General features: G+C 36.5%; 1 protein-coding gene across 2 annotated transcripts in view; it reads left to right on the forward strand.

Moving 5' to 3' along the window:
* Nucleotides 1–21,762, forward strand: part of OLA1 (Obg like ATPase 1) — a gene marked incomplete at both ends in the record, with an annotated part of 164,763 nt that overhangs the window by 11,857 nt on the left and 131,144 nt on the right. For both annotated transcript variants that reach the window (XM_080720077.1, XM_080720078.1), the window contains one exon: nucleotides 1,842–1,969. In XM_080720077.1, the coding sequence (XP_080576203.1) occupies nucleotides 1,842–1,969 (128 nt within the window). The remainder of the gene's footprint in view (nucleotides 1–1,841; nucleotides 1,970–21,762) is intronic.

Consider the following 21,762-nt stretch of genomic DNA (forward strand, 5'->3'; position numbering starts at 1 on the left):
AATTTTTTGTGCAGATAGATAATAGGGATGTCTTTTTGTATGTGTGTTACTGGAATGGAACCCAGGGACATACCGCAGCCTTTTTTTTTTTTTTTTTTTGTGGTACTGTGGATGGAACTCAGGGGCATTCTACCTCTGAGCGACCCCCCCTCCCCCAGCTCCTATTCATTTTTGGTCTTTTTATTTTTGAAACAGGGTCTCACTGAGTTGCAAAGACCTCGCTAAGTAGCTGAGTCTGTCTGTGAACCTCAATCCTCCAGTCTCTGCCTTCTGAATGCTAGGATTACAAGCGTGTGCTACCATGCCTGGCCCCAGACTTTTTTTTATTCTTTTATTTTGTTTGTTTGTTTGTTTTGGGGTCTGGAGAATGAACCCAGGGGTATTCTACCTCTGACCTACATCCCCAGCCCTATTTTTTATTCTTTATTTTTAAACAGCATCTCACTAAGTTGCAGAAGTCATCACTAAGTAGCTGAGGCTGGCCTGATCCCAGATCCTCCTGTCTCAGCAAGTACTAGAATTATAAGCATGTGTCACCCTAGCCCAGTTCCTATTCTTTTATTTTGAAACAGGGTTTCAATAAGTTGCCAATGGCATGTTAAGTTGCTGAGGCTGTCCTCAAACCTGTGAACCTCCTGTCTCAGCTTCAAGAGGACTAGAATTACAAGCATGCACCAGTGTCCAGCTGTCAGGGATGTCTTTTGTGGAACTTTTATGATTCGTTTATCAGATAGTGAAACTGACATTATATCATATACCTTTGTCATATGATATTGAAAGTAGCTTTTATTTGCCTATGTACTAAAATCTCTAATTTTACATGGCAAACAGCTTTTCTAACTTGGTTTCTACCTTGTTAACTATGCCTTTACTTAGCAAAGTAAAGGTTATTTATTATATACATCTAATTCTGTTGCTGTTGTTAACTAGGTTATTATAGTGTTTATAACTTATCACCATTACATTTGGGTGGTTTTTGGTTATATAATCTGTGTGGTGATTAAATGCAAACTGTGTGTTTGAATTCCAGTTTTGGCATGACTAGTTGAGTGATCTGTATGAAGTAAATTTCTTAACTCTCCTTCTAAGGCATAATTTCCTCATCTATAAAAGTGGGTTTAATAAATAGTACCTACCTTATAGAATTGTTTTGAATGTTGAAACAAGATAATACATGTAAAAGACTTAGTCTAGTGCTTAACCTAAAGTAAGTTGGTTCACTTTATGATGACTCTCTGTGTTTAAGAATACTCTTTGCCGGGTGTGGTGGCGCACGCTTGTAATCCCAGTGCTTGGGAGACTGAGACAGGAGGATCGCACAGGTTCAAAGCCAGCCTCAGCTACTTAGTGAGACCCTGTTTCCAAATAAAGTATAAAGTAGGTCTGGGAGTATAGCCTGGAGGTAGAAAAGCCCCTGGGTTCCAACCCCAGTACCACCAAAAACAAAACAAAACAAAACAAAAAAGAATACTCTTTAAGCTTTCCATGTTTGAGTATACTCTTTAAATATTTTCTACTTCATTTGTGTGTTTTATGTGTGTACATGTGCCAATAGATCTTTTAGTAAAATTACTAAGAGTTTTAATCTCAGAGGTGCAATAAAAGTATCTCTTCTGCTTTAATTTTCTTCTTCATTTTCCTAAATAAAAAGTTCTAATGTATTAAAAGGTTATTTCTTAATTATTCTGGGGGAGAATATCTATAAAATCATTATTGAATACCTTCTAAACATTTTTCTATAAAGGAAAAAAATACTTCATGTGAAATGTTTTTGGAATTTATTTGGTTGATAAACAGGTTCTTTGTACTCTTTTAAAATAAAATCCTCTTTTGTATTTCAGCAAAATTCCTGCCTTTCTAAATGTAGTGGATATTGCTGGCCTTGTAAAAGGAGCTCACAATGGGCAGGGTCTGGGAAATGCCTTTTTATCTCATATTAGTGCCTGTGATGGGATCTTTCACTTAACACGTAAGTACAGTTGTTTATTCAGTCTTTAATTCCATTAATGTCTGTTTTATTTCCATTAGTGCTCAAATAAAATTAGAAATGACTAACACAAGATTGCTTTGCAAGGTGAGTGTGTTAATCTGTTAATTTGTGACTTAGTAGCATCTTCATGGGTGAGGTTAGTCCATACCAAGTACATGGTGTGCTGATACTGTATTTTAATTGATTTTTTCCTCCCTGTTCTGGGTTGACATTATTGAGAACAGCTTCTGTGGAACAAATTTTGTTGAATGTAAAGGCATTTTGAAATTTTCTTTTTTTCTTTTTTGTGGTGCTGGGGATTGAACCAAAAACCTTGTGTATGCTCACTGAGCTACTCCCCCAGTCCTGAAATTTTCTTAAGTTGTAGAACTTTTCTGCACTCTTTTTCCATGTGTGGAGGATGCAGAATTGACAGAATAGGGGCTTCTAATTATTTTAGCAGAAAGAAGGGCGTCTCTATTAGCAATGAATGTATTAAGAAGAAATTATAAATCAGATAGTCTTTATGGGGAGAGAGATATAAAGCAAAGAAAACAGTAGAATTTTGGATTATCTTGTGTTCTTTGGACTACAAAAGTGAACCAAAAACAATAATTCACTAGTAAAATAGAAGGGTTTAGGTTAAGGCTCAGATCAAGATTGTATTGCATTTGTAGTAATAGTATTATAAAGAACAAATTAATGTAGATAGAGAAAGCACTATTGGACTTAGGGGCCAACTGTTTTCTGGCTCAATATTTTGTTTGTTACTAGTCTTTGAGTTGATAGCCATAGTAAATGAGAATGAGCATTTAGAAAAATTTGTAGCAATTTAGACTAATTATTTTTATTTGAATCAAATAATATAAAATATACTTTTTATGTCTTTAAGAAATTTGATGCCAAGCATGGTGGCACATGCCTGTAATCCTAGTATTTAGGAGGCTGAGAGAGGTGGATTGCAGGTTTAAGACCAGACTCGGCAACTTAGAAGATTCTCAGCAATCTAGCAAGACCCTCTTTGAATAAACAAACAAACAAATAAACAAACAAATGGGTTAAGGATATAGCTCAGAGTTATAACGTCCCTGGGTTTAATCCCCAGTACTAGAACCCATTCCAGAAACTCTGGAGTCACTCTGACGCCACTTTCTCTTTGAGATTCTCATTTTAGTCACCAGAACCAAAAGAAAAATACAGAAGCTCTTGCCAATGACTGTACAAATTTTAAATTCACCTCACTATGTATCTTAATTCCTCCCACCTCTACCAATCTCATTCTTTTCCTACATCACAAATCATCCCAGAAGGTTTCTCTGTAACTTTACCAAAGATACAACTATCTAGTTTGGTGCTTATCAAAATATCTGTGGTAAGTTTTGTAGTTTTTGTGTATATAAGTATATATGTAAAAAATTCATTATTTTGAGGTTAATTATAAAAAGAACAACAAGTAAAGGTGATGGTTCATGCTTATCATCCCAGCATTTGGGAGGCTGAGACAAGAGGGTCTCAGATTTGTGGCCAGCCTCAGCAACTTGTGAGGTTCTACACAACTTCACTGACCTTGTTTCAAATAAGAAATAAAATAGGGCTGGGGGTATAGCTCGGAGGTAGAATGCCCCTGGATTCCATCCCCAGTGATATACATGCCCACATAAAAAGATAAGTTCTGTTTAGGACACTATTTTGAGTTTTTGTACCTGGGAGATCTGAATAGTTGTCTGTAAGGAAGTTGGATTGATAAGGCAAAAGGAGAGAAAGTTGGGGACAAGAGAACTGGAGATTTGGACATGAGCAGGATTGAACTGATGTGTGCAGTAGAGTGTAAAATAGACTATGAGCTCTGGGCATGGTGTTGCATGCTTGTAATTCCAATACTTGGGAGGCCGAGATAGGAGGATCACAGGTTTGAGGGCAGCCTCAACAAGTAATAACTCCTGCTAATAACCTAGCGAGCCCCTGTTTCAAAAATCAAATGGGCTGCAGGTGTACTTCCGAGGTACAATGCCCCCTGGGTTCAGTCCCCAGTGCCATACAGAAAATAGAGTAGGAGTGAAACGAGGAGCAGACTGAAAAATGAAAGGCTCGTTGATTTGTAGCAAATGTGGACTAATCTTAGCTGGTCACGTGGTGTACACTTAGTACATGGGAGGCTGAGACAGGAAGATCACAGGTTTGAGGACAGCTTCAGCAATTAGTGAGACTTTCTGCAAACTAGTGAGACAGTTTCCAAATAAGAAATAAAGTTGGTCTGAGGGTGTAGCTCAGAGGGATATACCCCTAGGTTCAGCAGTAGAGCGCCCCTAGATTCAATCCACAGTACCATAGACCAAAAAAAAAAGAAAGATAAGAAAATAATTTAAATTACAACAGGAAGCTAAGACATTTGTATATTGTCTGTAGGGTCACTTTTTTGGCAGTCAGCTATTCATGAATAATACTCAAAAATTTTTTTTACCAGATACTGAAAAATATGACCTTATAGGTTAGAAATAGAGTTTTGCTTTCTAAACTAAGGAACAGTTTTTCTCATAATTTAGAAACATGTATGGAAGGTTCTAATATATAAAATTGTTAACTATATATGTGTATATAATTAGTTATAGTTGTGGAAAATAAAACTTTTTTATGGTTTGGGGATTTAACCCAGGGGCATTCTACCTCTGAGCTGCTTCATATTTTATTCTCTAGTTTGAAACAGGGTTTCACTAAGTTGTGGAGGGCCTCACTAAGTAGCTGAGGCTGGCCATGAACCTGTGATTCTCCCATCTTAGCCTCCCAACTACTGGGATTATAAGCATGTGCCACCACGCCCAGGTTTCACTGCATCTTTGTACGAAAGATGTGAGGTATAGCCCAGTGTATAATGTCTGGTGTTAGTTTGCATAAAAGGCAGTAAGTAATTCGGAAGGAGTCTTTTAACCCTCTTATAATTCTTGATAAAAACAGAGGGCATAGAATTAGATTTTTTTTTCTTGAAAAAAAATTATTTTGTGCTGGGTTTGGTAGTGAACACCTATAACCCTAGTACTTGGGAAGTTGAGACAGGAGGATAGGATTGTAGGTTCATGGCCATCCTCAGCAACTTAGTGAGGCCTTTGAAACTTAGTGAGACTCTGTTTCAAAATAAAAAAATAGGGGTAGCAGTGTGTCTCAGAGGTAGAATGACCCTGGGTTCTCTGGGTTCAATCCCCAGTAACACACACACACACACACACACACACACACACACACACACACACAATAAAAAAGAAAAAATCTTTTGGTAGTATTTGCCTATATTATCTTACTGTAAAATAGGTTTATAGTTCCAGTTCATAGAAGGGAGTATAAATTACTTATGTAGTTTTAAATCACTTCTTCAGAATATTAATAGGGTTTGGCAGTTGTGATGTAGCAGGCAATTTGGTATTAAGATCATTAGCATGTGTCTGAATTGTTAGCATTTTATGTTGATTGCCAGAAGAAGAATGACTGTTAAGCACTTAGTATGTGTTAGATGCTGTGGTAGGCTCTTTTGTAATATATTATTCTATTTAATCTGAACAGTTCTGCAGGATTGGTGTTTAACCCATTTGTACAGTTGAGGAAATTGAGAGTGAGAGCTTAAGTAAAACTACTTAATCAGTATAGCTAAGATTTAGCATAGAGCTTACCTTTCTTCTTCATTCTCTCTTTTATTTCTTCCTCTGCCAGGTAGAGTCCGGAAGTGGCCACATAATCTAACCTGGGCTTTGAGAGATGCAAAGAAAAGAACATTATTGAGAAATAGAATTTAGTATTTCATTTTATCTGGCTTATAAGAGTGATGTTAAAGGAAAGAAAAGGCCTTTTAAATAGATTCTTAGCAATTTTATTCTTTATACCAATTGTTTTAATATGCACAGGGCAGAATCAACTAAACAAAATCCTGTTGATTTGTTAAAGCAAAGCAAAACTAGTCATGCTATCCCACTGTTAGAAATATAATAAGTCATCTAGTCGATAAGAAAAAGGTTTTTTATAAAAGATTGAATTGTAAATTATGCAATTTAGGTACGAAATTTTTCTTTAGATAAAATAAGTCATTTCATAGCACATATAAGATTGTAATTTAATTGTGGGTTTACACCCCTTTTCCTCATACCTTTTGAGTAGACACTATTGGTTTTTATCATTTTTATACTCAAATCTTTTGCTTATAACCCTATGACCAAATAGATGCTGTTACTTCAAACTCACTTATTTTCTTTATTGTTGTTATTTTTATTTTTATTTGTGATACTGGGGATAGAATCGAGAGGCATTCTACCTCTGAGCTACATTCCCAGTCCTATTTTTTATTCTTTATTTTGAAACAAGGTCTCACTAAGTTGCAGAGGGTCTCACTATGTAACTGAGGCTGTTCATGAACCTGTGATTCTCCTGTCTCACTCAGTCTCCCAAGTACTGGGATTACAAATGTGAGCCACCACGCCTGGCTATTGTTATTTTTGATTTGCAGTTCTGAAAATTGAACCCAGGGCCTCTCACATGCTAGGCAAGTGGTCTACTACTGAGCTGTGGCCATAGATCATTCCTATTTGTTTAAAATAAGCATATGTCATTTAGAAATTTTTTAAACTAGTAAAATTTGAGAGGAAGAGACTGGGATTTAACTCAGTAGACCACTTACTTAGCATGTATGAGACCCTGGTTCAATTCCTAGCCCTACCCATCCCCCCAAAAAAAGGGAAAGGAAAAACAAGTGTTCACAGTAAAATTTCACAGTTGCCCCTGTTCCTAGTCTCCAGAAGTAACTTCTTTTTTTTTTTTTTATAATCAGAAAGAATACAGCATTTGGGAGGCTGAGACCGGAGGATCGCGGTTCGCGGACAGCCTCAGCTACTTAGTGAGGCCCTCTGCAACTCAGTGAGACCCAGTTTCAAAAATAAAGAATAAAAAAAGGGGCAAGGGGTTCAGCTTGGAGGTTGAATGCCCCTGGGTTCCATCCCCAGACCCACAAAAAAAAAAAAAAAGAAAGAATATATGCTTGTTTTCTTCTAATTACCTATGTAGCACATATATAATATAGTACATTTATTTTCAATAATTAAAAAATGATAGAAACAACATTGGGCGTGGTGGCGCAGGCTTGTAATCCCCGCGCTTGGGAGGCTGAGACAGGAGGATCGCATGGGTTCAAAGCCAGCCTCAGCTACTTAGTGAGGCTCTCAGCAACTTAGTGAGACCCTGTTTCCAAATAAAATATCAAATAGGTCTGGTAGTATAGTTTGGAGGTAGAAAGCCTCTGGGTTCCACCCCCAGTACCACAAAAAAAAAAAAAAAAAGAAAAGAAAAGAAAAAAGAAGAAGAAAAAAAAAAAAAGAAACAGTGTGAGAGGGAAATTCTACATTTCAGAAAACTACCACTGTCAGTAATTTTGAAGTATATGCCTCCAAGCTTATTTTTATTCTTGGAACTTGGAATGTATCTTAATATAAATATGTTAAGATGTTAAATAATTTTCTCCCACAAATGGAATAATGCTATAAATGTTTCAGTGACAATTTGATTTTTTTTTTGTAGTGATGGGAAGATAGTTTATAAATAATCCTGAAATGGACATTTATACATAAAAAAGAGATTCCTGATTACTTCTAAAGTGTTATAGTTGGCACAGTAAAACTGTACCAGTGCCTCTGTTGCGAGCCAAAATAGTAATGAAATGTAGCTGCAGGTTCTTGTTCTTAGCTATTTTAGAAAAGAATAGCCAGAACTCCTCTGCTGTAATCTTAAGCAATTTTATTATTACAAAGGCAGAAAGAAGGGACAGAATAAAAGTACTACATGAGTGGGATGTTGTGGAGTAACTTGGAAATTAGTTACTGAAGTTTTTGTATACAGAACAGTTTTTATAAAGATACATTATCTTGCCCAACCAGTAATCTTCTGACCTAGGTGTGAGCACTCCCATTAACTCCATGCAGGCCCTTTTTTATTTATTTATTTATTTATTTATTTATTTATTTATTTATTTATTTATTTATTTATTTATTTATTTATTTTTGGTGGTACTGGGGTTCCTGGAAACCCTTCTACCTTGGGCTACACTCCCAGACTTATTTTTCTTTTATATTTTTATTTGGAAACAGGGTCTCTTAAGCCAGCTCAGCTTCCTTCAAACCTGCACGAGCCTCCTGTCTCCCTCTCAAGCGCGGGGATTACAAGTATCTGCCACCACGCCTGGCCTGGGCCCCTTTTTATGATTATGGGATTATGATTATGGGGATTTTTTTTTTTTTCAGGTCTGGGGATGGAACCCAGGGGCTTTTGACCTCCGAGCTACACCCCCTGCCCTAATTTTTATTCTTTTATTTTGAAATCGAGTCTCACTGAGTTACAGAAGGCCTCACTAAGTAGCTGAGGCTGTCCACAAACCACGATCCTTCGGTCTCATCCTAATCTGCCTACTCTGTGTAACCAGAAACTTAGCCTGATCATGTTTCTTGGGCCCTTTCATCTTCCTAAAAAGGATATTGGAAATTATGCAGACCCAGATATGAAAAATAGCATAAGTACCAAATGAATGATACATAAAATTAGTGATATAGAATATTGAAGAAGGGACAGAAGTTACACAGATAGCCTGAGTCAGGTTATGTGGATATCAAGAAAAAATAGAAACTTATTTTTATAAGCAATAGAAGTATTAGTGAATTTTATTTGGGAAAGTGTATAGATTAGAGGAAGTCTATAAGTTCAGTAATCAGTTAAACGTTTTAACAGTCTACATTGGAGATTTCAGGAAAGAATTGAATGATTTCAGCAAGCTTAAATGATAATAGACTTGAGTATAGAATTGATAGTAGAGTGTTTACTAATTTAACCACAGCTTTTGTGTATTTCCCATTTATTTAATGTTCTGAGACATTAAAATTATTGTCCTAATCTGCCAAAGCCCTAAGAAAAGAAAGAGGAAAGTCATGAATAGCAAAGATAATTGCTACATAGTATATTGTATAGCTAATTAGAGAAGTATGTTTTTCAGAGGTTTGAAAGCCAGCAAGGAAGCCAGGCATGGTGGTGCATGCCTGTAATCCTAGTACTTGGGAGGCTGAGATAGGAGGATCACAGGTTTGAGGACAGTTTCAGCAAATAGAGACAGTTTCATAAACTTAATGAAGTCTTTTATCCAAATAAAAATAAAATAGGGCTGGAGGTATAGCTCAGAGGTAGAATGCCCCTGGGTTTAATCTCCAGTGAGAGAGACACACACAAACACACACGCACGCATGCATGCAAGCCAGCAAGGAAAATTCCTATTTCTTCCTCTTTTTATGGTAAAGAAGTTGAGACACAGTAGAAATATGGGCATTATGGTAGGCCTTTGACCTTTTCTAATTTAATACTAGTGGTTTGGATTATTTTAAAGCAATCATATCTGAGGACATGATATTTACTTGTAATTTTGCTGACCCACTAATTTGAATAGCTGGAGTTGAGAGGTTATTAAGGCAGTCGATCATAGATGACCATTTTATTGTTTTATATTCTTGCTTCTCTTAGTAGTAATACCCATCTCTTTAATATGTACATTTATGGATGGTAAGGATACAGGATTAATGGCATATGTCCTTTGCAAATCTAAAACATGTCAGTTTTGGAACATAGAAATGCATTACTTGTTTTCTCTTATCATGGTATTTGTAATATTAAGCATCAGTCTTCCTTGTAGTCAATAATTTAATTTCTATTTTACTTTTCATTGTTTGTTTTCTTAAAAAAGTCTACTTTAGCAAGTAGAGCATTTCAGTTTTTGGAACAAGTGTTTGTTGTACTGTCTGATTTTGATGCCCTTTCTTCTAATTTTTGGAAGATCCATGCAGTTTTATAATTCTCAGAAAATACTCCTTTGTCTCCTGTACAACTATGTCTTAAGTTGATCAGGCAAGTTCTTATGGAGGTAGAACTAAGATCAATCTATATAGATGATTTCTCTGCAGATGGTTAGAATTTTTGGTTAGGAGAAATAAAAGCTCTTATCCTTTCTCCTTTGTTATTAATGACAGATGTGTCTTCATTCTGTTTTATATTACTCTCCCTCTGTATTTGTTTGAATTTCATATGTCTAAATTGTTTAGTTAGAGCTTTAACAATAAGATTCCAAAGAGCTCCTTTAGTTTTGTTGTGGGTGTTTGGTTAAAAAGAAATGTGAAGGTGGAACTGATGGAAAAGTAGTTTTAAGTTGCCTTATAGTTTATATGAAATTATAGCCCTCAAGGCACTACTGCTTTATTGAACTGCTAAATGAGAAGGTAAAAATGCCTTCATTTAATTGCTCCACCCCCTTAGGTTAAGTTAGGTGTTTATATGTTTAGTAAATCACTTTTAATTACCATGAACATAAATTACTGTATTCCAGACCCCACCTTACCCCCTCCCCATAAAGCCCATCATTTAAAAGTTTTAAATGAGTCACACATTTTTGCCTAGACACAAATTGCCAATATAAAGCTGTCTTTGATTGTATCCTAAAATAATGGAGTTTTTTTTTCCCCCCTTGGGTTCTGTAATTTTCTTTTTCAGCAGTATTTATTAAATTAATCTAGTATTGGATTGCAGTAAACAATTTGACCAAAAACCATATGTTTTCTTTGTTTCTTCAGTATAAATTCAAGGGTTAAGTAATTATGCAGTGGCTCTCATCTACATATACAATACATTCTAATAACCAACTTCTGTTTACTGTGGAAAATATGGTAGTAGTAAGAAACAGTTCCTTTTACTTTGCATTGTAATGTTGTATAAAGCTATTTAATCTACTAGCTATTTACAGTTTAATTGCTTAAACATATTCCTCCATCCATGGTGGTCTTATATCTATTTTAGGTGATTGAGACGTTCTTATTTCTTTCTTGAATTTTCTGACAATATTTGCAAGGCTTTGTTTCCTATCCTCTCTGCCTAAAATAGCTAACTGTATGGGTTCTATTTGTAAGTCTTATATCCCTAATGAGTTGGAATCACTCAGGGATGTGAGGGCAACTTCTAAGGTCCTGGAGAGTTTCTTGATCTTCAAGCATCAAGGTTTGAACCACAGTTTGCTTAGTTGTCAGAACATTGCCTTTATGTTATATTAAAAATATAAGTATTGAGATTGACTTGGTTTTGAAAAACAGTGCATTCATTGTTAACTTGCATGAATGAAATCAGATAAACACTTGTGTTTTAATATAGCAAATGTTTAATTTCTCTGTAACCTACCCTTTTGCAAATGTTACATTGGTACTCTAAACTACCCATCATATGTCAGGGAGCTTGGTAATACACTTGTTTACCCCTGGTAGTTGAAGGAAAGGCAGGGCTCTAGGGCTCCAAGGGCCGTAGTTTATTTGGAAGCATTTGTCCTTTATAATCAGAAGTTTACCTTGGTGAGATTAAGGTGTTCCCTCAGAACCTCCAAATTTGCCACAAGCCTGGAATTTGCTTGTCCAGGTCTATGATGTCCCATTGACTGATTTATCGTCTCCCACCCCAACTATGTTTTTGCTGTCCTTGCTCCCTCTGTAGGAGGGAAGAGGGAGTTTTACCTTGACTCATTTGCTCTTGTCTTAGGACCTACAGAAAACCCCATTGGTCTCCCAACAGCTTTAGATATTTTATACTTTTTTTTTTTTTGAAGATTTAAAGAAGTTTATTAGAAAGATAGAAATACAGAAAATAGAAATACAGCCCCATGCCAAGATGGCATGAGGGGATGACTCGAATGAGTACACCAAAGGGCTTACATGTGGACCGGACTTTTTATATCCATGACCTCCATCTTGTTTGCGTGGCTCTGCCGTAGTGAATGTCCCTGTAAGGTACCTCCCCTAGCAAGGTGTGGAGAGGTGTCTCCTTTCATAAAGGGCAAGGCCAAACCCTGCCCCATCCTCCCTAGATCATGTAGATCTGTCTTTAGAAAGAGGAAGCCCTAGCTCTCCTCTATTGACTTGTTAAGTACAATGAGCTAGGTTGATTTACACTGGAATAGCTGCCTGTTGTTAGGCCAAAACCAAGTCCTTTCTTTATCCATGTCTGCCTCCATTTTGACACAACTATTTTGAAATATACCAATTATTTTCTTTTGAAATATATTAATAATCAGAGCTTTCCCAAATCTTCCTAGGTCATTCCCCATACTGGTGCATTCCCCCCTTTGTCTAGTAACTCCCTGACATCTGTCAGGCCAAAGGTAGGTACAGAAAATACAGTTTGACATTTATAATCTTACAAACATTTAACATGAGCTAAGTTTCCATCAATGTTACCCCATTATTATTACATACATACATGTACCCCTAGCAAAGGAATCAGGGCGACGACTCATCGAGCTGCTTTGAAGCTGAACAGGGGCGACATGTAAGGGGGCCCCGGCTTAGGGTACATATGTATGTAATTGGCATGGGGAGATCAGATGGGTCCATGTCGTCTGTGTCTATGACGAGTCAAAGGCCTCGGTAGATGTCTGCCAGGTTTTGTCTGTCAGAACACTTTAACCCTATGAGATAATATTTATGATATAGGTTAATAACATAGCATTTAAATGAGAAATTAAAACTGCTTTGTTGACTTAAACTGAAACATACAAAAGTGGGATGTATTAAGTTTAATTTGCACCACATGAATCCAGAAAGTAGTGCTGTGGAAACTTGAAATAGGCTTTGGAATAAAGATTTTAGATGATTTGATGAATACCTGGTCACCTGGACAAAATAGAATTTACCCTTTTTTTTTTTTTTGGCCCTGTTTGAAGTTTACTTAAGATTTGCTGGTAGCTGACAATAGGGTAACATTGGTATCTAGGACTATGTCCCAGTCAAAAGATCTAAAAGCTTCCCTTGGCATGAGTGAAACCAAGTTGCCAATCTTCACCTGGACATGTGTCTCTAGATTGCTTGCCTGGTGGACTTAACAAGCTTTTGGAATTAATTTCTACAACTTACTTTAACCTTTTGATTTTTCTATCCTGGTCCTTTGTTTATCATTTCGGACAAGATATAGATATTTTATACTTCTTAGAGGTAAGATGTTGGGTCAGGAGAAGATGGTTTTGTTCCTTTTCCCTAGTCCCTGAGCAGAAAAGGCACAACTGTATCCACTCTTCAGGCCAGTTTTGAAGGTCTTTTGCATTCTAGTTTGCCAGAGAAAATGATTATACTTGGCTTTAAGGTTTTTTTTTTTGGGGAGAGTGTTCTTTCGTCCATCAATTAAACTTAGTTGTTCAAATATTAGTAAACTGTTAGGTGTGAATTTGTATGTACTCCACCTATTTTCCCAACTTTTTTTTTTTTTTTTTTTTTTTTTTTTTACTTTTTATATGTAGGCTGAATTCTAATTTGTGTATTGTGGATAACAGTTTTGTTTGGGAAGGAACTCTAAATTGAACTTATTAAAAAAAAATTTTTTTTGGTGCTGGGGTTTGAAGCCTGGATCTTATGCATGTAAAGCATGCACTCTGCACTGAGCCATACCTTATGTTCTTGAATATGCTTTACCAATAGGGTGGATGTTTTACTTTTAAAGAAATGAAGAAAATATAACCAGCTGGGCGTGGTGGCGCATGCTTGTAATCCCCACGCTTGGGAGGCAGAGACAGGAGGATCACGCAGGTTCCGAAGCCAGCCATGCTGGCTTAAGAGACCCTGTTTCCGAAATAAAAATTTAAAAAAGTATAAAAATAGGTCTGGGGGTGTAGCCTGGAGGTAGAAGGGCTTCCAGGAACCCCAGTACCACAAAAAAAAAAAAAAAGAAAGAAAGAAAGAAAGAAAATATAACAAATAAAAACATTTATTATTGATATTGCTTTTAAATATAGAGCCACACTCTTAGAACTCTGACACCATTTAGTTATAAATTGCTATTTATATACTCAAGATTGCAGTAATAGGAGAATCAGTTGAGAAACACTGAATTCATTGAGTTAGGGGGTGAGGAACTTTTCAATGACCATGATATCACTTGATTTTTTTCTAGGATCTCTGTGAATTAAATGTTATTACCCTATTTTAGTTATGAAGAAACTAAATCTTGAGTTTTAAAAATGTGTCCAAAATTATACAATTACTGAGTGGCAGGTTCATTTTTATTAAAATGTGAATTTTTCTGGCTACTCCATATTTATTTTCTAAAGACATTTTTAATACCATTATGTTTCTTACTTTTTAGAATTTATTTAATCTATCTTTCTCCCCCCCCCCGCCCCCTCTCTCTCTTCTACTGGGGATTGAACCCGGGGCGATTTTACCTCTGAGCTATATACCTCCAGACCTATCTTTATTTTGAAACAGGCTCTTACTAAGTTGTGGAAGGCTTGTCTATTAATGTCCTGTTATTAATAATGTTTTAATGGAATAATATTCCATTGTGTCAATGATTTAGTTTTGTAATTATTTAAATATCGAACAGCTGGATGTTTTCAGTTATTTTGCTATTAAAGATAACTCTTCAATGAGAGTTTCCATTTATCATTTTGCCTTTTTTTTTTGTGTGATACTGGGGATGGAACCCAGGGGCATTCTACCTCTGGGCTATACCCCCAGCTCTATTTTCTATTTTTTATTCTTTATTTTGAAACAGGGTCTCACTGAGTTGCGGAGGGCCTCACTAAGTAGCTGAGGCTGTCTGTGAACCGGGATCCTCCTGTCTCAGCCTCCTTATTTTTTATTTTGAAACAGTGTCTCACTAAGTTGCACAGGGTTTGCAAGTTTATGAGGCCATATTTGAACCTTCAGTCCTCCTGTCTCAGGTTCCTAAGTACTGGGAGTATTCTGTTTCTAGTCATATTTTTTCCCCTGAGAGTCATTGGAGTGGGGAATGATGTAGTGATACCTATATTTCAAACTTTTGTTTTAATTCATTTTGACTTAATAATGTTCTGTTTGAAAAAGGTGATGACATCAAAATAATGTAGTTTCTTTTTATTTATGAAAAAGTTAAGTCCTTAGGTTGTGTTAGTACTGGGGGGGGGTGTTAGTCATTTTGGACACTACCATCTGTTTTGATCCTCCCCCAATCAGTGAGAAAATACATCAAGCATTACTAATTAGATCCAAGGATCTTGAGTAATTTTGTTTGTTTGCTTTTATGTGGAGAATTTCTCCAGCACTAAACACTGGTAAAAATATTTTCACCTGAATTACTAATTTATAGGATATGTAGGTAATGTGTCAATACACTGGCAATATATTAATCCATTAACTCATACAAATATATTTAGCCCGGTATTAAACCTAGTTTGTCTGATTCAGCTTCTCCTTTTTTAGGGTGAGAATACTATACTTCTCCAAGAAATCTTTTCACTCTTTATAGATTATAGCAGCTATTCCGACAAGGCATATTATACAATGTTGATTGTAAAAATCTTAAAAGCGTCCGTTCAGTGTTTTCTTTTTATTAACTACCTGTTGTCTTATGTGCATAGCGTATACATTTGAACAAAGTGCTCATCACTTGTCAGCCATCAGTGGCAGCATAGAAATTACTTGTGGTACTTGCTTTGCAAGACGTTCTTTTGTATTTGTGACATCAGCTTTGTTTTATACAATTAAAGTATTACACGCTAGAATAATCTAAATTGCAGCCACTAAATGGTGATGTAGGTCTTGCCTTGAACTGAATTTGTTTACTGATTGTATGCAGCCATTAACTACTATTTAACATGACAGTTTTATAAAAAATTTCTCCTTTATTTTATAGCAAATAAAGTGGTTACCTTTTTAAAGGTTTTTCTTAATTTTAAATTTTACCATCAACAAATACTGCATTAAGAGATAAAATGTAGAAAAACCATATATGTGTGGGAAATCCTTCAATTACATACTTTTATTTTCAAATGAAGTTTAATGGTCCTAATATGATGCATTCATGTTCACTTTAATGGTGTTCTTCTAATTTTTAGATTTGTTGCTAAAAGCGTTTTGCAGTTATTTTTATTCATTTTCCTCTGTTAAAAAAGAACCACGTGTAACTGTTTGATAAAGACTTCAGATTGATACTAGAATAAATATTTAGACTGTTAGGTAACTTCTTTTATGCTGCAATAGCATCCACTCTACATAGCAGTCTAGATACCTAGGTATTTACCAGTGGTTTCTAAGTATTCTGAATTTTTTCTCTTTATTGCCTTCTTAAATAATCCTACTATGATGTAATTAAGTTAATAGCATTAGTATATTGATATTGTTTAAATTTAGAGCATTTTTTTCAAATAATTATTTCATTGAACAGGTTTCAAAACTAATGGAATAAAATTGCTTAAAGTAAGTTTATTTTATTTTATTTTTTTATTATTTTGCCGGTCTGGAAATGGAACCCAGGGGCATTCGACTTCGGAGCTACACCTCCTGCTCTATTTTTTATTCTTTTTTTGAAACAGAGTCTCACTAAGTTGCGGAGGGCTTTACTAATAAGTAGCTGAGGCTGTCCACGAACCGTGATCCTCCTGTCTCAGCTTCCCGAATGCTGGGATTACAAACGTGCGCCACCACATCTGGCTTGCCTAAAGTAAATTTATTAGTTTTTTTTACATTAAAAAAACCCTAAACTTTTAACAATGTCACGATTTAGGTCTTGGTTGTAGTTCAGTGGCAGAGTGCTTCTCTAGAATAAGACTTTTTTCTAGCATAAGACTTTTTTTTACCCTGGGATAAATATTTATCATTGCTTAATGTTTAGTTTAATAATAGGTAAAAGGTTATGTGTAGTGTAAGGACACTTTTCTAGTGTAGCTGGTGATAGGTCTCTGCAAGATAATTGACTTGTTAAACCTCAACACTAGTTTGTATACAGAAACTACATGAATTCCGTGATTAAAGAACAGAAAACTACTTACAAATAAGAATTTTTTGTTCATTTTAGAAGCAATTTGACTCTAAATGAGAGCTTTATATTTACAGGAACAAAATTTTGGGTTTCTTATTCTCTGCTTGGTTGCTTTGATATAAGTGGTATGATATAGTGGACATTAGTACATAAGTAAATGGTTAAATGAGTCATATCATGAAACATCTGCCTCAGCCTCTCAGACAGCATGAGTTACGTTGTTGAAATCTAATCAGTGCATCTGTCCTTGAGACTTCAGTTGGTACAAGGATAGTTTTCTATTTTGGATTAGTTACTATATGAAGATAGCATATTAAATTTTTTTCATGCATGAAACTGAAAAATTTGCTAGTGATAACTGAATAAAAATTTAGTTATTTTTTCAAGCATAGTAATAAAGAATGGCAATAAGTATATGAGCTTTAATTACTGCATTTATCTATCTATCTATCTATCTATCTATCTATCTATCTATCTAGGTACTGAAGGTTGAACCCAGAAGCATTCTAACCTCTGAGCTACAACTCCAACCCTCTTTTATTCTTTATTTTGAAGCAGGGTCTCAATAGGTTGCTAAGGGGCTCACTAAATTGCAGAGCCTCTTCTTGAACCTGTGATCCTCCTGTCTCAGCCTTCCAAGTACTTGGTTTCCAAACATGCACCACCATGCTCAGCTATTGCATGCTTTCAATGGTTATTTATGGTATGATTTTACATTACAGACCCATCAGTTTTAATGTTTTATCAGAGGAAATATTTTTTACAAATAGTAGTTTTATACTCGGAGGAAAATCTAGATGGAGCCTGAAAGCTCAGGATTCTGATAGGATATTTTACTAAAATGAATCATATTTAGTTTCCTTAAGAGAGAGAGGGAAGGAGAAAGAGAAAGGGGAAAGGAATATGAGTGTGTATGTTCATGTGTTTCATAAAAGGTAAAAACTAACCAAAAGCACATTGTATAAAACTAAATTGTGATAATGACATAGAGAAAGTTGTGGTGCATGTGTGTTCTATTTGTTAAAATCAACAAGCCACAGGAACAAATTCCTATGCCATATTTAATTTTCACTAAAAGGTACAATCTAAAGAAATTATCCCCTCTTTCCTTAGAAAATGTGTACTGAGTCGAGCTTGGTGGTGCATGCTTATAATCCCAATACTTGGGAGGCTGAGAAAGGAGTTTGCCATTCACAGCCAGCTTCAGTTACTTAGTTAGGCCTTCTGCAACTTACTGAGATCTTGTTTCAAAATAGGGAATAAAAAATAGGGCTAAGGTGTAGCTTGGAGGTTGTCCCTGGGTTTCATGCCCAGTATTGCCCCCCAAAAGTGTACTGAGATGTTTAATTAAACTTTTACATAAGGAGAGTTTAGGGGTTTGAATAAAAATTGGGCACATTCTAATTTACACGTTGTGATTTTAAAATCTTTAAAATATACACCAGGGATGAAGAAATGCTTTTATTTCAAAAGAGGATTTAGAAAGTTATGAAGACTTCCAGCTTCTGCCTTGGAATGTAGAGAGCTGCGAGGATTACCATTTCTTATAATGAAAGATCCTGACCAACTTCAAATTCTAAGGACATATGTGCCCTCCTGGGATAGACACAGCTCTACTAGTAAGAAGACTTTATCTAGAATCTTGACAGATGAGTCAAGTTCAAGCAGAGGCTGGCAGTAATTTGCAAGATCTGTGAAAGCTGCAGAAATTGGGGAAGATTGCCTGTGCCCTTTGGGTCCTCTTTGTTCACTGACTCATGTGAGTAGGGTAAGAACCCCAGGAAATGAGGAGATGAGAGATAAATAAGAGGGAAAACAGTACTGTCAGTATCCTTCACCGGTCTCTTCAGGATAGAACAAAAACTTTATCTGTGAATAGTGGATGGAGAAGATGAGAGGAAAGAGGCAATCAGCACAGCAAGGCCTAGGGCACTGATGAAATTAATTGCATCTGGGGGAAGGAAAGTTGGGGTGGGTGGGTAGGCTGTGGTATACCTACTTTCTAAGGAATATACTGGGCCCACAGCTACAGCTTATGGGCAAAGAGGAAGAAAACTGAAAAGGTGACAACCTCAAGACCCAGAGACACAAACAAGGGTACAGCTTGGTCAGAATAGCAGGATGAGTCTTCTACCCATTCCTTATAACTAATCTGATATGTAAGTAACAGTAGAGTACTTCTGGGTTAAGGAAAGGGTCACGGGGGGTTGGGGGAGACAAAGAGGTACAGGGCAAAGGAATGTCCTGAATTCACAAGTTAATAGATATTACTCTGATAAACCAACTTTATCCTAAACAAGATATCTCAGTGGGAATATGAAGCCTGTGGTATACTGAGTTTAGCCAGTTTAGCCAGGGTGCTAACTTCAAACTGAGCCCAACTTCTCAGTAAATTCAAACCCCCCACTAAAGACTCAGGAGAAGAAAAGACTTGCACCTTTTTTGTGGCGCAAATCCCTGTACATGTGAGGCTGAGAAAGGAGGATTGTAGGTTCAATGACAGCTTTAGCAAGTAGTGAGACTTACAATCAAACAAGTGAGACCCTGTTTAAAAAGCAAATATAAAGTAGGATTGGGGGTATAGATCAAAGGTAGAATGCCCCTGGACTTAAGCCCCAGTAACACACACACACACACACACACACACACACACACACGCACGCACATACACACAAATAGAAACAAAAATTCCAGTATTTTTAGCCAGGTGCCGTGACACATTTGTCTAATCTCAGTACTTGTAAGGCTGAGTACAGGAGGAGGATCACAGATTTGCAGCCAACCTCAGCTACTTAGTGAGACCCTATACAATTTAGTGAGACCCTGTTTCAAAATTAAAATAAAAAATAGGGTATAGCTTGGAGGTAGAATGAAGTCCACACAGCAAGGAAAAAATCAGTGAACTTTAAGATGGATCACTAGAATGTCTGAAACTAAAACACAGGAAAAAACTTGGAAGTAAAATCTGAAAAGCAGCTGGGCGTGGTGGCGCACGCTTGAAATCCCAGCATTTGGAAGGCTGAGACCGGAGAATCACGATTCACAAACAGCCTCAGCTACTTAGTGAGGCTCTTTGCAACTCAGTGAGACCCTGTTTCAAAATAAAGAATAAGCCAGGCATGGTGGTGCACGCTTGTAATCCCAGTATATGGGAGGCTGAGACAGGAGAATTGTATAGGTTCAAAGCCAGCCTTAGCTACTTAGTGAGGCTCTCAGCAACTTAGTGAGACCTTGTTTCCAAATAAAATGTAAAATAGGTCTGGGAGGTAGCCCAGAGATAGAAGGCCTTAGGGTTCCATACTTAGCACCACAGAGGAAAAATAAATAAATAAAAAATAGGGCTGGGGGGTCAGAAGTAGAATGCTCCTACATTCCATCCCCAGTACCGAAAAACAAAATAAACCCTGAAAAGCATATCCAAGAGCAGTGGATACTAAAAATTCTAACATATACATAATTGAAATAATAGAAGGTAAAGAGAAAGAGAGAATGGGGTAAAAGAAATATAATCATGTATCAACGATGTGGATGTGTTCAGCACATCATTAGTGATTTCATCATTGTGAATTTCACAGAGTGTACTTAAAATAGCTAGGTGGTAAAATCTGCTACATAGCCAGTTGCACATAGGTATAAAAACAGGCATATAAACCTGTATAGCATGCTAATGGACTGAATACTAGGCAGTTATAACCCAGTGGTAAGTATGTGTGTATCTAAACATATGAAAGATACAGTAAAAATACAAAGTGATAGAAAAATTTTAGTTCCATTATAATCTTATGAGATCACTGTTATATATATAATCTGTCATTAGCCAGAATGTTACTGTGAAACATATTACTGTATTTTAAGAAATAATGACAAAGAATTTTCCAAAACTAATGGGACACAAAACCATAGGTCCAGTGAGCTCAGATAATTGCAAGCATGATAAATAACATACACACATAAACTTGCACATAGAGATAAAACATTTTCAAACTTCTGAAAACAAATGTCAAAGAGAAAATGTATTTTTCTTTCATGTATCCTGAGAGAAAAAGCATTATGTACAGAGAACAAAGGTAAGAATTTAGCTGGCTGTGGTGGCATATGCCTTGTGAACCTAGCTATTTAAGAGGTTGAAGCTGGAAGATCATTTGAGTCCTAGAGTTTGAGGCCAGTCTGGGTAAGACAGTGAGACTTTGTCTAAAAAACAACAGCAAGCTGGATGTGGTGGCGCACGCTTGTAATCTCCGCACTTGGGAGGCTGAGACAGGAGGATCACATAGGTTTGAAGCCAGCCTCAACTACTTAGTGAGGATCAGCAACTTAGTGAGACCCTGTTTCCAAATAAAATATAAAATTGCAGGGCGTGGTGGCGCACGCTTGTAATCCCCGTGCTTGGGAGTCGGAGACAGGAGGATTGTGCAGGTTTGAAGCCAGCCGCGCTGGCTTAAGAGAGACCCTGTTTCCAAATAAAAATATAAAAAAATAGAACTGGGCGTGTAGCCCGAAGTTAGAAGGGTTTCCAGGAACCCCAGTACCACCATAAACAAACAAACAAACAAACAAACACATAAAATATAAAATAGGCCTGGCAGTATATCCCAGAGGTAGAAAGCCCCTGGGTTCCACCCCCAGTATCCCCCCCCCCAAAAAAAAACCCACAAAAAACAACAACAAAATCTTATGGCTGACTTTTTTTCAGGAACTATGGAAGCTAGGAAACATTGGAGTGACATTTTTAAACTGCTAAGAGGAAAAAAACCTTTTAGCCCAAAAATCTATACTTAATGAAGATATTTTTCAGCAATCAAGGAGAAATAGTCTTTCTTAGGCATACAAAAACTAGGAAATTATTGCCAGCAGACTTACTCTACAAGAAATGTTAAAGTGTTTCTTCAGAGAGAAAGACTATACATTTTTTTTGGGGGGGGGGGTGTTGGGGGATGGAACCCAGGGACATTCTACCTCCGAGCTAT

This window comes from Muscardinus avellanarius (genome assembly GCF_963383645.1).
Source record: "Muscardinus avellanarius genome assembly, chromosome: 2".
Taxonomy (NCBI): domain Eukaryota; kingdom Metazoa; phylum Chordata; class Mammalia; order Rodentia; family Gliridae; genus Muscardinus; species Muscardinus avellanarius.